This window comes from Peromyscus leucopus, chromosome 17, assembly GCF_004664715.2.
Source record: "Peromyscus leucopus breed LL Stock chromosome 17, UCI_PerLeu_2.1, whole genome shotgun sequence".
Taxonomy (NCBI): Eukaryota; Metazoa; Chordata; class Mammalia; order Rodentia; family Cricetidae; genus Peromyscus; species Peromyscus leucopus.
The window spans coordinates 6,143,264-6,161,375 of record NC_051077.1 but is presented as its reverse complement, the minus strand read 5'-3'; the positions used below and the strand labels follow the sequence as shown (position 1 = coordinate 6,161,375).

At 40.9% G+C, this 18,112-nt stretch overlaps 1 protein-coding gene across 1 annotated transcript in view; it reads left to right on the top strand.

Annotated features, from left to right (window-relative positions):
* Csmd1 (CUB and Sushi multiple domains 1) overlaps nt 1-18,112 on the top strand; it is a 1,301,483-nt gene that overhangs the window by 992,189 nt on the left and 291,182 nt on the right. Inside the window, exons 17-19 of the mRNA XM_028882070.2 lie at nt 1,677-1,865; nt 12,522-12,638; nt 14,143-14,358. Of these exons, the coding sequence (XP_028737903.2) occupies nt 1,677-1,865; nt 12,522-12,638; nt 14,143-14,358 (522 nt within the window). The remainder of the gene's footprint in view (nt 1-1,676; nt 1,866-12,521; nt 12,639-14,142; nt 14,359-18,112) is intronic.

Genomic DNA, 18,112 nt, shown 5'->3' with positions numbered 1-18,112 from the left:
TTTTATGTTCTGCTGATCCCTGGGAGGCTCAGGTCAGAGCCCCATGGTTTCTAGATTCCTCCAACCTCTGTAAGCTCATGGAGTTCCCAGCCTGCCCTGGACTTGTTCATTTGTTTATAGTTGTTAACTCCAAGAGCTCTCTGAGAGTGAGGACACCCCATTCCTCCTGTGACAGGGAAAACACAAGGATGAACTTGGAAGAGATCCAGAGTACAGTGTGCTTCAGCAAAGGACATGGAGGCCTGAGAAGTTTCTCCAGGTGGTAGTGTTTACATGGGCATGGTTGAAGGTCCTGATGCTGGAGAACTCCTGCTGTGGATAGTAGCATGGTCTAGATGCTAGGAAACATCTACTATGGATAACAGGGTGGTCCTGATGCTAGGAACTCCTACTGTGGATAGCAGGACAAGCCTGATGAAATGCCCAGGGTATATAAACAGGATGATTCCCACGGTCAGGAAATGTTCACCATAGATAACCAGGATGGTGTTGGCCCTCAGGAAACTCTCACTGTGGGGCGATGCTTACATTTATAAAACACCCAGGGAGGATAACCAGGATGGCTCGACTCCCAAGAAACATCGACCAAGGATATTAGAATGCTGCTGAGCCTCGGGAAAGGCCCAGTACTTACATGCTGTCTTTTAGCAGCCAGCTTTCTGTGGCCTGGCAGTTCTACCACTTCTTGGGTCACAGACTCCTGTACTACTAGGGACATTTTATTATTGTTTTAAAAGTCACCCTGGATTTTATAAGTCACAAGCTTGACCTTAGCATGGGAAACCTACCCACAAGTCACCTCACTCTACTAAAGTGCAAATGCTCAGGCCCAGCATCCAGGAAGTCACTGTTGGGGCCAGGAAAGTCTGATTGCCAAAACATTATGACATTTGGTGAGCAGCCTCAGATCAAAGTCCACATCTGAGCTTACTGCCAGCAGAATACACTGTAAAGGAGTTTTCTCTTCTCCAATCACACAAACATCATGGTGACATTCACTGCCCTGATTCTCATGCTCTTGAATAGATGATTCTAGAAAAGAGAAACATAAAGCACTTCATGATGAAGTGACCCAGTTCCTTTTATATACCAGCTTATCTCGCAGCACAGGCAAATGGCAGATGGTATGCAGATTTTAAACTGTAGATTTATAGACGTCGTTTTAGGAAACCAACTGTTAGGCAGTTTTAAATCACATTCCATGTGTGTGCTTGCCTGTACATGTGCATGTATAGGAACGCTGCAGTGCAGCTGCCTCAACCTAACTGGAATGCAAAACATAAAAGGAAGGAGAGAGGGGAAAGAGAAGAGGTGGAATGAAATCTAATTTAATGTTCCTTTAACAGTCCATTGATTTTCCAAGGAACAAAGGTAAAATTCAGAGAGATCAATGAATTATTCAAGGTTGCACCATTTCTCTATGACCTGGAGAGGAGCACATCAAGATGACTGTCTTTTAATTTGAAAAACAAGGTCAAATATTTGGAGATATTGCTTTTCACATTAATGGACTCTTGGATATTCAACAATCAATTCAGTAATGGAGGGTTCTCTTGGATAATTCCCTGGATCTGTGCATATGTGGGAACATATTATAGCTTATAATTTAATGGATTTTTTTTTCAATTACCAAGAAAAGCCCTTTTGTCTCATTTTTTTTTTTTCTGTATATGCAGGTGTAACTCTGGAATCAGACTCGTGCCTGGACCCAGGCATCCCTGTAAATGGTCATCGGCATGGTAGTAACTTTGGTATCAGGTCTACAGTGACTTTCAGCTGTGATCCCGGATATACACTAAGTGACGATGAGCCTCTCGTCTGTGAGAAGAACCATCAATGGAACCATGCCCTGCCCAGCTGCGATGGTAGGTGGAGCTCATGCAGACAGGGCTAAGCTAGTGCACCTGTGGACATGCCAACACGTTGGCCAGTATGCACAGGGCTTGGCATGATACAAGTTCACTGAAGTGTGGGTTCCCTTTACAAAATGTATTCTTTGAGCATAGCACATTTGAAGGTTGTTCAGTGTTTATCTACTAACTGGGATGATGCATTACAAATACTGAAAATTTGTGATCTCTCCTTTGGCATGGCCTCTGAACCCCGAGACTTAGAGAGCTCAATTGCACATGTATTTTTGGTTTTTATAGGAGGCCTGGGGGACATTGTGCTCCAGTTAGTCAAGTATCATTTTCCTCTGACTCAAGTAACCCAGATCCATATAGTAGTTTCCTCAAAGCTGGCACATCTTGTCCCAGTGTCCTCCAACATCTTCCAGAATACTTCTTCTGGGCCACTAGGCTCCTTATCCAGTCGTGGACATACAGATAGAAGATGAGATTTTTGATTACTGTGTATCACTGTGTCTCTCTCAGTTTTACACTAAAAGTTAGGTGGATGTGTTACTTGTGATCATTTGGAAAACACTTTTGGCATGTTCTCTTTAGTCATGAATATACATCCATTATAACACTGTTTCTTTAGAAAAGTATGTAGGTATATGGAAAATAAATACTTAAGTGGGAGTTATATATACACATAATTTCCACTTTCATTCCTTTTCCCAAACTGTAGGTATTTCTTTTAAAATGTTATATGGGTAATAAGCACCTTAGTTTTCTCAAAATAATAGATGCAAATAGCAGGGTCTGGGGAAGGTTGTGTTTGCAGAACCACCAACCACTGACAACCTTTGGTCTTTTCACCAGAGTACTAGCTCAAACAGTGCTTGGTGCATGCATATAAGAGGTGGAACACTCAGGGTAGATGAATGCCTTCAGAGGCAAGCACACAGAACCAGTAGAGATTTTGGACTCTGGGAAAAATTTGGCTACTTAAGCACCCATGGGGTTATCTGGTAGGAGGGTACAAAGGATGGGCAACTGGGCATGATGACCTTCTTCAGGAAGATTACACATTGCTTGTTCTTGGAAGAAAGCAGCTGAGATATTTTTCTTTGATGCTGTATATTGTAATTATAGTGTCATTTGCCACTAATGTCAATACATTTGATATAAAAGGTGACATAAATTATATACTATGAGGTAGAAAATTCTTCAACATTGTAACACAACATTGCCATCTATAAATTGCACCTTCAAGTACCATGTAATCAAGGTGTTAAAAAATTAGTGTTTTAAATTAATTTATGATTTTTGCATTGTGGCCTGTTTATTTTGGGCTGTGTGTGGACAGCAGGTTGGGCTTGTATACAGTGTATGTTGTGAGCTGAAAGGCAAGTCCAAATCAGGAGGAGGTCTCCCCTTGCACATGTTAGAATGGCCGTTGTCAAAAGATGAAAGATGAGTGCTGGCGAAATGTAGGGGAAGGAAACTGTACATCAAAGGAAGAAGTGTCCATCAAAACAGCCTCTGGGGAAAGCATCCCACACTGCTCATCTTTTGTTGTTTGTTTTCTTTTGAGACAGGATTTTTGTTGCGTAGCCCAGCCTACCCAAATCCTGGATCCCTCCTGCCTTAGCCTCCAGTGTCCTGGGTCATATTGTTTTCATTGCACACATTTCCACCATAGCTGTGAGGATTTGAAGAGTGAAGTACTAGGACCATGTGGTGACTGCTGTGGTCTTGCTCAGCAGTGGACAGTTGTCACATGGTCAAGGCACTTGTCTGGGTGACAAAATTGATGCTTCCAAGTGGGAGACTTTGCTTGACCTATTTGAGGTCGGCATTCTGAGGTAGATTCTTCTCACCAATCTTTGGCTTTTATGTTCCCAGGAGTCCATGGGTCGACATTGGTAACATGCTGTTGCTTTGGTCCTGAAGGAGAATGATATCCTACTTAGGCCCACAAGCAACCTAGAAGACAGAATTGTCCGCCCATGGCCTTGCCTCTTCTCACCCTCAGCCAGACATGTGCATAGTTATTTCCCTGTTGTGCACTGTAGTACCAAGCTATCTGAGTCACACACATCCTCTGCAGACTACCGACATCAGCCTTCTCCAGAATTCTGAATGACTTGACCTGACCACCACTGCCGCATTTTTGACCTTCCTTTATGCCAACATTAACACTACAGAATTTAACTTAAAATTTTTCACCCAGTGCTGTTATACATAATATACAATCTATTTAAAACATACCTAATATGCATATTTAATTATATTTGCATAGACATACATAAATATATAGACATAGTTATACACACACATATATGTATAACACATACTTGAGAGCATGTTTTGTAATTTGGCTTTTAGGTTTCAGTAGGGTTTGGACAGAGGAAGAACTAAGGGAAAGAAACAGAACAGTATGGGGCTGGAGAGGTGGCTCAGCTGTATGGTGACTCACTACCTTCTGTCACTCAAGTTTGGGGAATCTAACACACTCTTCCGACCTCCACAGGCAACAGGCATGCATGTGGTGCACAGACAAACACGCAGGCAAAACAGTCAAACACGTAAAATAAATCTAAAAACTATTTAAGAAAACAGAAGAGTGAAGTTTAGGCCCAGTGAGGATTGAAGTTTTCCAAGGTGCTCAGCACACGAGGAGGCATCCTAGGCAGCAGGAATGAGAGAGAACAACAGGGGACAACACACGGGGTACAGATTACAAACTCCCAGAGCCTTAGTCAATGGAAAATGAATGTTTAGACAAGAAATGACATAGAAACGGAGTCGGACCCAGCTCTACTTGAATGGCCTATGATGTGCTGGTTATAAATGACATTTTCTACAGAAAATGAAAGCACACTAAACTTAGACATTTTGTCTTTTGTCTTCCAAGTCAAATTTATGCAAATTTGATCCATCTAAGGGGAATCCCTAACTTGATTTGTTATGCTACATTGTAGCACCTTTCCAGGGCTAAAAAGCCGACAGTGAAAGGTTATTAATAAATCTTCACATTTCAGGAGAGTTTAGAGTTTGGCATGAGAGTTTTATTTAGTCATGGCTGTTTGCACTGAGCTCTGAGACTCTCCTTGCCCTTTCTAATCTCACACAATCTTTTAAATCTTGCAGGTTTTTATTGCAATAAACCATACATCAATAGGAAATGTAAACCTCTAAAAATTCATAGTTCTCTGCAAGAAAACATAAATTAGAATTAATTATAATATTTTATCTCACCTAAAAAGAAGATAAACCTAGTCTTTCTCTTCCCCAGTACCACATTTGTTCCTTTTAAAAACTGTTGTTAGCAAACTGCAGTTTTAAAGAAAGAAATTGAGTATCAGAGTCTTTGTCTTCCTTTCATTTGGTAAAGGGCAAATGCATGGATCGTTTGGGAAATGTTGTTATTAAATGATTTTATAAACTTTTACTCTTTCCACAAACATTTAGGGCAAAACAATTGTGTTTGTGCCTAACAGTTAACATCAGCATAAGAAGAAGAAATAGAGTTTTTTAAAAATCCCACATAGAAGCAAGTAAAAAAAGAAAAATGGCTGGAAATAGGGAAATGAAAACATAAATAAAACTTACATGTGCATTCTTGAGAGGTCCCAGAGGCAGCATTCAAGGTCGGTCTTCCCAAAAAGACCTGATTCTGGAGAAATCATTTGATTCAAGACAAAGAAAAAGAAGAGAATAGGAGGATATAGGGGTTGGGGTAAACACTAGTTGCTGAGGGTGGAGGTATGAAATACAGTTCACAGTGTCTCTAGGCATGTCTCAACTTGAGACAACAATCTCAGGACCCCACAGCCAGAGTCCTTTATCTTTGAGAGTGAAAATAGTTATGTATGTGTCTTAGAGAGCCTACCTTCTACATCTGGACAGTCATAATTTAACACTTCCTTGAACTGCAGGGTGTCTGTCCAATATTTCTTTTGAGAATATGAGTCTAATAGAAAGAAAGAAAGAAAGAAAGAAAGAAAGAAAGAGAGAGAGAGAGAGAGAGAGAGAGAGAGAGAGAGAGAGAGGGAGGGAGGGAGGGAGGGAGGGAGGCTAGGAGTCATCCTGCAATAGAGAGAACCTGAACTACAGCTCGACTTTATTAGTACCATACCCATAAAGTAAGCACAACCCCACCCCCACAAACTAATGAAAGCCAGAAAATGAAGAAAGAAATGAAGCATAAAATTTTGTGTTTTACATGCAATTTTTTTCAGAGAAGATACTAGTACAAGTACAAGAATGCAGAGGTCAGTTAGACTAAAAGACCAAAGTATACCAGTTAAAGCATGAAGACCAAGGCAAGGTCTTGAACTTGGTGGTAGAGCATTTGTCTAGCACATGTGAGGTCCTGGAATCCTTCTGCAGCAAAAGACATAAAGAAAAGCTGAACTGGGGATAGGCAGAAGTGCCACATACAAGGCATGACATTGGGGGTATAGGACAAAGCATGCAGGCAGATGGATATAGTTCATGGAAGAGGCTGTGCAAATTTGGTGGTTTTCAGCTTATGAGGGCATTGTGAGGTACCCAACAGGGAGAGAGCAGAATCTATGGCACCTTATTCTTCCCTCTCTAGTAACCTTGACTCTCATGAAAAAGGACTCTGGCCTGACATATAGTCCCCATATGTCAATTCCTGCCTTTCTCATTGAAGATAGACACCTAGTCTTGAATATGTTAAATCCCTAAGAAGTAAAAATTGAGTCTGTAACCTTCAATGCATTACACAACCCTTCTCATGATCTTAGAGATGACCAGCATTAAGAAAGGAGGTGATAATGTTGGAAAAGTGTAACTACAGTATCCATTGGAAGTCTGTAGGTTTTGCAAGATGTGCATTGTTCGGTCTTGCTAATGTGAGCAGACAAAAAAAAAAAAATGGCATGAGCACACATTCCACATGGAAATGCAGAAAGAGCTACATCTCCATATCCTACCAACATGCCCTCCCTTATGGGGTATCCACCTTCCTGGTTGTGGACAGCAGCTTGCCTTCTAATTTGCCATCTTATGAGCACTTTATAGACTACACACCAGGGCTGCCTTTGAGGTTGGAAAGCTACTTGGCAATCTTATTTGCAGAATAATCCTTACTTCATTATATGTATTTTTAAGACACTGTATTTTCTTTTCCTAATAGATTACATCTTGGGGATGTTAGGGACTTCCCTGAATATTTATTTTGTATGTCTGAGGACATGAAGGGGTATTAATTTGACAGGGGTACAGCCATCAGTAAATGATTTGTAGTGGAGACTAAGATCCAAGCAGAGGTTAACACCAAACTTCATCTTTGGTGGAAGCTTACCCTTAGCAAACCTGTCGAAAGATGTCAACCTTTCCCTAATCTTCCCTTTCTATTTTCTGTATATTTTAGTCATCTGTCCAAGGGGCTTTTTGATAAAACCTGTTTGGATCCTAGACAGTGGGGTAGATATTAGAAATACAAATGTCAAACTCATAGAGTGACAGCCTCAAGGAAGCTAGAAGTAAATTTTTACTGTAGCTTTGTAACTACCCAGAAAAGGCTCCACAACACATGAAGAAATAGATTCATGTAATTCAAATTCTATGCAGTTCAACTGGTGTCTCTGCCAGGGGAACAGAGACATGACCATCTATGAATAGTCAAGTCCAGTAGGGACCCTGAAGTAAAAGTCCAGGTTTTATCTTATTCTCTTCTCTCTTTAGATTAGCTGAGAATTTCAATTCCATTCTTTGTATATTAAATTCCCCTCTCCTTAAGCCTGTGGGCTTTGTGCAGTTATTTTTATTTAGAACACTGATAATGAGAGGGTCAGAGAGAACTCTATATGCATCCATGGGATCAAGATTCACAGGAGGATCTACCTCACCTGCAAATTTCTCCCCACATGCTCCAAATGGAAAGAACCTGCAGTTGATTAGCACTCTCAGCCTTCCACAGTCCCTTATGACATCACTGAACAGCAATGGAGACGCAGAGACAGGAAGATCTCTGGTGCTTGGTGGTCCTCCAGCCAAGTTAGAGTACTCTAGGCCCAGTGAAGAGCCCATCTCAAAAGCAAGGGGAATAACCCCTAAGCAATGGCACTGAAGGATGACCTCTGTCTTCCACACAGGTGCACATTTGCATACACAGGTTAGCTTGCACACAATGCACACACACAGTGAATTATGGATTTTGTAACTGTTCAGTATAGTTGGATATGAACTCCTTTTTATGAGTCGAGGAGCACAGGCAGTCTTTACAGTACTTTGTCCCAGAGACATTGGATATATGGCATCTCACTGTTACATAAAACACTTTAATTCCTTACAGTTAAATCCTTCATAAAATTTGAGAATTCATTGTGCTGACTTATGTCTGTCCTGCAATAGATTAAAATTAATTGTACACATCTTCTACAATCAGGACCTCAGGCCTCTATTTCCTCCCATCCTGTCCTGGCCACTCTGCTTCAGGTTCCTCTCTAGAATCTTGCATCTCCACTGTGCTGTTCACATGATAAATACCTGGACGCCATTTTCCACTGTCTCTTCATATCCACGGTACTGGCTGGCCACCACTGTGCCATCCTGTGTCCTAGTCAGTGTTTCCCAAGGGAAGCTGACCTGTGTGTCCCATCCCAACCCCAGCCATTTGCTTGGGTGCCCATAGCATCAAGCTTCCGAGTTCCAAAGCTGACTTCTGCTCTCCTCTCCAAACATCTCCATCCCCTTCCCAGGTTAAGCTTAGGCGTCCAGTTTGTGATCTTCCTATTGCTGCACCAGTCTTGATAGCAGGCAGTTGTGATGGTTCTACGGCACATACATGATTGGCCCTCTCTCCTGCTGCCACTAGCAAGCCCATACTAGTCGAGAGCCCCTTTTCTTTTGTCCCTTCTCACCACCCATGCTCTCATTCAGGTATCACGTGGGGCCTCACAGCTCAGTCTCTTTGGGGCCCTTTCTCCGAGCTGCTTCTGACCACTCATGTCAGTGCCTCCAGCTCTACACAAGTCTTGGACTCTGCTCTCCCTTCCCTGTGCTTGGCTCCGTTCACGGGCACCTGTCGTCTTCCAGATTCTGTCATCAAGGTTCGCCCAGCTATAGTCCTCAGTGTGCCACACACACCACAAGGGTCGTGGTTTTGTCTCTTTTCCTTGTTGTGATCTCCTTCCATGCTGAGGACAGTGTCCACCAGCAGGTTCTGAGCAACTCTTCATTGACAAAATTGACTTCAAAGTTCATGTTTGGTGTTCTATCTTTCATGGGGAAATGTAGAACCAGTGGAACATTAAGATGGGAGAATATGATGAGAAACTATTAAGATAGTGTAGAAATGATCTTCAGAAGCTTCTGTTCAGTTGGTTATCATATGGCTATTTTTGTTAAGTTTATGTGTTGTGATGTGTTAAATTCCCTTCAAATACCGACCAGAGAGCATGAGCAAGTACATCCTGTCTTTCATAAATTATCCAATAACCATGCAATTATTAATTGTGAAAGTAGTGTTCATGAAACAATTTGTAAGTCTCATACTGAGAATTGTTCCAGGGATGAGTTAGAGAATGACAGGTTCAGTCCATCTAATTGGACGAAGGAAGCATGCATGCAAGCTCAGGTTTATGAGCTTCTCTAAAACACCACAAAGATCTCTCCAAGAACAAGCAGGAGAGCACCATGCTGACTCAGTGTTAATGTTTATTACAACAGTGTAGATAATCCTTCAGAGTGGCTCACCTCCTTCTCCAGCACACAGGGATCCAGGGATTGTTAGATTTTCAGACATAGGAGGGAAACACAGAGAAGTGTGAACTGCTCTCTGTCACAGTATTACAAAGTAGTGAGTAGAATGTTATAAACACACACACACACTCAGAGAGAGAGAGAGAGAGAGAGAGAGAGAGAGAGAGAGAGAGAGAGAGAGAGATACAGAGGAAGAGAAAGAAAGGTATTTATTATGAACGATAATAAGGGCAACCAAGAAGTCCCATCTATAATTTAGTAACAGTAAGATGAAATTTATCACTTTGTCCATTTCTGTCACACAGCTATAAAAAAGACCAAAGGCTGGTAGCTCCATGGGGGTTACTGAGCCACCAGGTTGAGGAACTGTTGTTTGAACTCTAACTCTCCTCTTGTGATACACTTGGGGCTTTGTCTCTCTGCCTGGCTCATGTCCAGACATCACCTCCCCAAGGCTCTCCCCTGCTGTTGCATGTGACAGCACCGTATTCTCTTCTGGCCCAGTGACCTCCCAGTGTGTGGAGATGGCGTATTGTCTTTACTCTTCCATCTGTATGTGAATGCCTTGGTTGTTTCCATATGCTGGCTGTCATGAGGATTCCTACAGTCAATGTGGAGGTTGACAAGATCTCTCAATGCACCAATTTCCTTCTGATCCCTGGATGACTGGATCATGTGAATGGTATTCCACTCCTTTTATGGAATATCATCATGTTACTTTCCTTGTGGGCTGAACTAGTTTACATTCTTAGCTCCATGTCGTGTCCTGGTGTAGATGTAACCAAGAGTCTTATTAAATAAGAAACACAGAACCAATGTAAAAGAGAAAGCCAAGAGGTCAGAGCTCAGAGCTAAAATCTCACCCTTCCTCCTGCGGTGTCCCACTTCCCGAAAGAGCTATATCCTGTCTGTCCAGTCTTTTTATAGTATTTTGTTCTGCCTTCTCATTGGTTGTAAACCCAAACATGTGACTGCCTCGTCACTGTCTGTATGTACAGCCCCCCAGGTCTTAAAGGCCTATGTCTCCAATGCTGGCTGTATCCCTGAACACACAGAGATCTATGGGATTAAAGGCGTGTGCCACCACCGCCACACTCTTGCTATGGCTCTAATAGCTCTGACCCCCGGGTAACTTTATTTATTAACATACAATTAAAATCACATTTCAGTACAATTAGAATACCACCACATCCTGGTTTTATTTCTGTCGCTGTGAAAACATCTTGACAGAAAGCAAAATGACAAGTGATGAGAGAAATGGGTTGATTTCAGCTCATGGTTCCAGGTGACAGTTGATCATAGCAGGGAAGTGACAGTCACAGAACCTAAAGCAGGTAGTCAAACCCACAGTCAAGAGCAGAGAGAACTGAATGCATACATTCTTGCCACTCAGCTAGTTTTCTCTATTCTCATCAATTCAGAGCCCAGCCTATGAAACAATGCCACCCATATCCATGATGGGGCTTTTCACCTCAATTAACCCAACTTATGTAAATTTCCTAAAATTCATAGATTAACCTGATCTAGACCCATGTTGAGACTCTCTTCCCATTTGATTTTAGAGTGTAGCTAGTTGACAAAACTAACCATCACACACAGTATATTAGATTTCTCTCCACATCTTTGACAGCACTGAAAACCAAAGAGTTTGTCTCACAGATGCACCCAGTAAAACACCAGGCACAAAATTTGCTGAGGGTGTAGCATTGTAGAGTGATAGTTATACTGTTCCATTGCAAGACAGGGTGACTGTAGATTACAAGAATCAGTTGACTATTTCAAAACAACCAGCCTAGGGTACTTCGAATGTTCCCAGAATAAAGAAGCAATGAATGTATGAGGAGACAGGGATGCCAATGACCTCAACTTGACCATTAAGCCTTACACTCAAGTACAGATGTTCCATAGCTGTGTATCAAGTATGTGATACACATGTGTCTACAAGTGTATGTTACTGAAAAAGTCACTAGGGTGTCAAACCTTAAGAGTATTATATATGAATGTGGATATAGGTCCAATGTGTGTGTGCTTAAGCCTTAAAAGCCAACTACAAGAGGAAAAAGAAAGTTATTTCTCTCTTTAAAAATATGTCTTTCCCACAATTCATGCATATATGTAATATACTTCATTTTAATTTTTTCTTGCTTATACATGTATTTTAATCAAATCCATACTTCCATTTTCTTCTGTCCAATTTCTTCTCTGTCCCCCTTCTACTTTTCCCTCTCAAAGATCATGTGCAGTCTTTCTAAAATTCGAGTCCACTTAGTACTGCCTGTAAGTGTGGCTATGGGGCCATTCATTGGAGCATGTGTGGCCTCTCAGGGGCTGCATCCCTGAAGAAAATTGACTCTCCTTCCATAGGCGCCATCTATTACCAATAGCTCCTCATCTAGGGGTGGGACTTCATAAGCCCCTCCCCATCCATATTAGAATTTAGGCAGCTTGATCTTGTGCAGATCATGTACATGCAAACACAGCTGCTGTGACTCCATGTTTTCAGTGATTTTGTCATGTCTATCAAAAATCCTCAAAATCCTAAAAATATTATACTGCTGCCTATTATTACTTCCCTGCTCAAATTATTATAGGTAACTCTACGGTTCTTAAATCTTTGAGTTTGTTTGAACATGGCATATTGTGCTACAAGGATTTTGAATTCACCAAAGGACTGTTAAGTTCTACCCTGGAGGGTGGAAGTTACCGCTGAATGTATGCCCAGTGCTCCTGGCATATTGACACTGGAGTTCTCTGTCCCACTGTACTCTGAGTTGGGTTGTATGGCTGTGCTGTGATGTAGACACCTGCTTGTGAACTGGCATCTCATAACTGCAACTAAAGCAATGTCTAGTTTCAATTTTATCCTGTCAATACTCATGCAAATTCACTGTCCATTAGAAGCACTCCATTCTAGCAATCATTGTAGACTCTTCATGTTTTCTGTTATTTCAGCCCTGTGTGGAGGCTATATCCACGGAAAGAGTGGGACTGTCCTTTCTCCAGGATTTCCTGACTTTTATCCAAACTCTCTGAACTGTACGTGGACCATCGAAGTCTCTCATGGCAAGGGTAAGACAAAAGGCAGGCCTGGGTACATAAAATAACACACACTAGAGAGCTCAGGCTAGAGAGAACAGTAAGGAAAAAGCCAAGAGGATGAATGGTTTTCCATGGGTTCTAAGCTGTTCCCTTTTATTTTTTGATAAGACTAAAGAGTTAAGCAGAAGTCACTCTTATTGTCTTTGTTCCCCATTCAGTAACCTGGCTGTACATGTGAGAACAGAAACTTGGAAATTAGATGTAATGAGAAGGAAACGGAACTTCAATTAAGTAAAATGTGAATATTGATTCAATATAAGAAAAGGAGATTGTTTCAACTTCTTTATGTCTGAGATGCATTCCTGTTTCTGTTCTCAATTTGCTTGGCACTGTCCTTATGATAACCCAGGCCTTAGACAGGTGGTAAATGCAAAGGAGCCAATTGGTACTTTGTTTGGGAAATATAGGTTATAAATACTGGGTTTAGCAAAGTAACCTGGGTATGTTCTTATATCTATAACTATTATCTGTCATTTCTAAAGAGCCTTTTAATTTTAAAAACAAAACAAAAACCAGTCTTTACCATTGTACAAAACAGATGCAATACAAATGCAGTGATCACTTTGCAATATACATAGGCAGCTTTTATGTCTTGAATTTTCTCAGCTACAATGGATGAAATTTCTCCTCTCGCAGATGACCTTGGAATAGACTTAGTTAAACAAACTTTGCCTTTCAACAAATATTTGAACTCCACTTGATGTTTAATTGACTTAGATGTTACAGTGACCTTCATGTTACAGTGCCCTTGTAGATACGTTTTATACTTTTCCATAAGCACATATTAAAAAACATGGAGAGGTGGCTAGGCACATAAGATAACATGCTACTCTTGCAGAGGACCTGAGTTCAAATCTAACAACCTATAACTCCGCCTCTAAGGAGGTCAGCTGCCTCTGGCCTCTTGGGGGCACCTGCACTCACATTCACATACCTACACAGAGACCCATGAATACACATATAAGTGAAAATAATAAATCCCTAAGAAAGAAAGAAGAATGTGGCCTTGAAGTAAATTAAGAATAAACAGATTATAAGTAGCTAAAGTATTTTAATTAGAAAATATGTAAATCTTTAAAGGAATCCACTTATAGATCATTTTATCTGCTTCAGTAGAAAATTAGTTTAATTAGTTTCTACATCTTCACCTATAGCCATGAGTGTATCAATAGCTACATCTAGCTCCTCTGTATCAACATCTGGGTCCATATCTACACCAAAACCCATGGCAGCATCTGTCTGTAACTGATCCTATAACTATTTGAACATTTGTTTTTGTTTAACTCTCCCACTTGATTTTTAGAACTGCCTCTGTCTAATTTTACTCTGAAATTTCAAAGTCAGAGTCACACAGATAATTTTAATATTTAACAATTTAAGATATTTTGATCCAAACCTTTGATGTCTATAATTATGCCCAGAAGAGATTCTTTTCAGCTGCAGTTAAATCGACTGTCCCGCCCTCATCTCTCAGGAGTGCAGATGAATTTCCACACCTTCCATCTTGAAAGTTCCCACGACTATTTGCTGATCACGGAGGATGGGAGTTTCTCAGAGCCAGTAGCCAGGCTCACTGGGTCAGTCTTGCCACACACCATTAAGGCTGGTTTGTTTGGAAACTTCACTGCCCAACTCAGGTTCATCTCTGACTTCTCCATCTCCTATGAAGGCTTCAACATCACGTTTGCAGGTATGTTAGTCCTTTGTTGTTTTGGTCATGGATTGTGTGTGTGTGTGTGTGTGTGTGTGTGTGTGTGTGTGTGTGTGTGTGTGCGTCCTATATCTCAGTTCCTTCTCTGTCTCTGTCTCTTTCTCCATGTCTCTTTTCCTCTCTCTATGTCCCCCTCTTTCTCCTCAGCAAATTATGGATCCACAGAACATAGAGACTGAGGGCTATGTTACCATGTCTGTCTGGTAACAGGTGTGCCATTGGTCTTTCATTACACATACATTCTCTTCCTTGAAAATTGATGAATAAAATTCTGTTTCCTGCAAAGGTTTCCTTGCTCACTTCTCCTTTTCAGTTCTACCAGCTCTAAGCAAACTTAGAGCTCCCTTGGATCAGTGTTCAGGGGCAACTGTCACTGACTCTTGCCCCTCCAGTAGAGAATCACCTACAGAGAAGGACAGAGTCTTAGTTCCTTTATCAGAAATATACATGTTGACAATATCCTGACAGAGTAAAGAAACATTTTTTTCTTTCTCTTTTTCTGTGGTATGTAGTGTGTGTAGACTTTCTGCTGCATTTGGCATTATTTACACAGGTAAGATTGCATAATTTGTGTTGCTTTTGACACAGATAGTCATCTTAGCTATGAGAAAAATGCTGATCAAAATACAGAGCACTCATCTTCAGTCTCACTCTTCTTCCATTATCTACACACCCCCTTGACTAGAAGTCAACCCCAACCACTAATTGGTGTGAAAAATTACATTCCTTTGTCCTGACCTACTCAATGCCCTGACCAAAACCCCTATGCCATTCATCATGGTGAGGAAGTAATTCAATTTTATAATAAGGTCTGCAAGAACCTTAATTGTCTGTGATTTCTTCTGTGTAGAAGCACTCCTTGAGTCTAAATTCCACAAACATTATTGGGGCACTTAGTGATTATTGTAATATTTGATGATTCATCTTATATTCTGTAGATAGACATTTCCTACTGGCTCTCACCAGCAGCTCAGTGCCCTGTTTGTCATGTGGAAGGGCCTCTAACACTCATGGTATGAAGCTTTGTTATCTAAGACAGAATGCCTCTCTAATGGTACTCCTTGAGGGGAGTTTCCTAATTCCAAAGATCTTCATTTATTTTAATCTGACTTTGTTGGTTGTCTTGCTATGTCTCAGCATAAAAAAGGCTTCAAGATTGACTCAAATGCATGCTCTATTGAAAGTTTACTGTAGTCATAAGAATATTGATATTGGCCACGTTATCAATCAGAGATTCCAGTGTCTTCATGCTGGTGCCTGAAGCCCTGTTCCCTAGTTTCCTTAGAGAATCTCTTATGATCACCATGAGAATTTCTATCTCCTCTATGTTCTTGCATCCTGATCTATAATGAGTTTAAATGGAATACTCTAGAGAAGGAGATGGCAGTGAGGCCCATGGCTGCCTTCCACAGAAGTTACCCAGGAGTCTATGCAATTTCATTCATCTTTCCCCATCTGTTTCTTAATTCTATGGCTCCCAGCACACAGCTGACAGTGGAGTCTTTGGATCTCTGCCTCAGTCCATCTGTGCTGCTCTAACAGAGCATCAGAGACTCTGGGGAAGAATAAACATTCCATTCTCAAATTCTGCTGGCTGGGAGGTACCAGAACTAGGTTCTGACATCTATTATTTGTTCTGAGCTGTATCATCACATGGCAGAAGGGATGTGAGGCAGACAGCTGCCTTGAATCCTTGTCATACAATGACCAAGTTTTAACCCTTTCAGGAAAGTAGTGCCCAATACTTTTGGCCAGTCATTCAGACCAAAGCTACAAACTTCAGAAATTAAACCTCTAGTGAACTGCAGAACTGTTTTTTGTTTTGTTTTTGTTTTTTCATGACCCACTTTAGCTATCACACACGTTATTATATAGCAAAGCATTGGTTCTGGGTTATATTTTGTTTGTTTGTTTGTTTGCAGCTCTTGTGGGAAGTCTATTACTAGATAAGTGCCATTTCTTAGGCTTATAGTTCTATGACTGTGAATGTAAGATTTGTTACCTTTATACCAGAAGAGGTCTTTTGTGCTGTCTCAGCTCTTGATGCCAGGCAAAGTGTCAAGGAGGCTTCTGGATGGGGAAGTGGAGCTGAGCACATTCTTGGTGTGAGGAGCTCCCTGCAGCTGTAGCACCCCTAAACCATCTTGTATTTGAGAGGGGGAGGTCTCCCTACCTCTCACCTCTCAAAGCTTCACTCACACAGGACTGTCACAATTAAATTAATTTTTCGGCAATTAAATTCCAACATGACCTTTAAAAGGCGTGTTCCAATCATAGCACCTACAAAAGTGTATATGTCAACACCGTTCATCTACTTTACTCTGCCACACATGTCTCTAGGGGATGGTGTCTCTTTCCATTGTTGAATTGTTAGGGCTGGATGCAGAGCAGAGCTCACCTACCCTTTCATTGCACTTCAATCACTCAACAAATACTTCCAGAGCAGCTGCATGGTAGCCCTCCTGAGATGTGGCCCTGCATCAGGAGGTAAGCTGCCTTTGTGGAACCTGGTTCCTATGCCCCACATAATGCAGACCCTGGTGCACACATGTCCCTGCTAACATGGAAAGCTGAGATAGTAAATAAAGAAAAACAAGAAATGTGATATCCCAAACTAAATCCTTTTAGTTGAAAGGAAGTTAAACTTTGAGAGCAATACATTTCTGTTGTAAAAATTATAAAGAATGGGCCTGGAAAGATGGCTCTTTTGTTATGAGCACTTTTCACCTTTGTAGAGGACCTGGATTCAGTTCTCAAACCCCATATGGCAGCTCACAAAATCCAGGGTATCAGATGACCTCTTCTCACTTGCATGGGCTCCAAATATGTATATGATATGCAGACATACATGCAGGCAAAAACTCATACAAATAAATTTAAAATAATGTTTTTATAATAGAAAAATATGGGAAATGCACAGTGTAAGTGTATACCATGATAAAGTAAATAAATGGCAGCTAATATAAGAAGCCACTCCTATGTAAATGGATGATAGAAACTAAGTGCTCCCCCCATTTCCCATGGGATAAAATCAGACCCTTTCTATTCTAACAGGCACACTTAAGTAAGGGCATCATCTAAACTACCAAATAAGGGGACAAAGAGATGGAATAGTGGTTAAAAAACACTTGCTGCTCTTACAGAGAATCTGAGTTAGGGTCCAAGCATTTGTGTGGAGCAGTTTACAATCACTTGTAACTCTAGAGGGCATGAATGCCCTCCTTGAACCTCTATGGCTACTCTTGCATATGTGCACCCACATATATACACAAACATAAATAAAAAAATGAAATAAATATTTTAAAAATTAAAAAATAAATTACAAGATAAAATATACACAAAGCAAAGAACCTTAATGCTATGGGGTGCCTTTGTACAAAAAGTGGTAGGTGTAACATAGGTGTCATTAACGTATTTACAAGGAGTTTCTGATTGTGTCTAAAAGGACAGAAAAACATTATTTTCAGAAAGTATGTGGCACATAGAAGGAAAACAATTTCCGAAGGAAAACATTCAGAAGATGTCGTGACATCTGCATTTTAGTATTTCTGGAAAAGTCTGCATATTGTCTGGGACATGTTTGCCATGAGTGATTGTTGAGTCCAATAGATAACATTGTCTATCTTTTCCCTCCCTGGAGCATGGAAAACTAAGGTCAGACTAATAAGTGCATTCCCAGAATGGTGAGGTGAGTTTGAATATTTCATTGCTCTAAAGCAGATTTTTGTCCCAA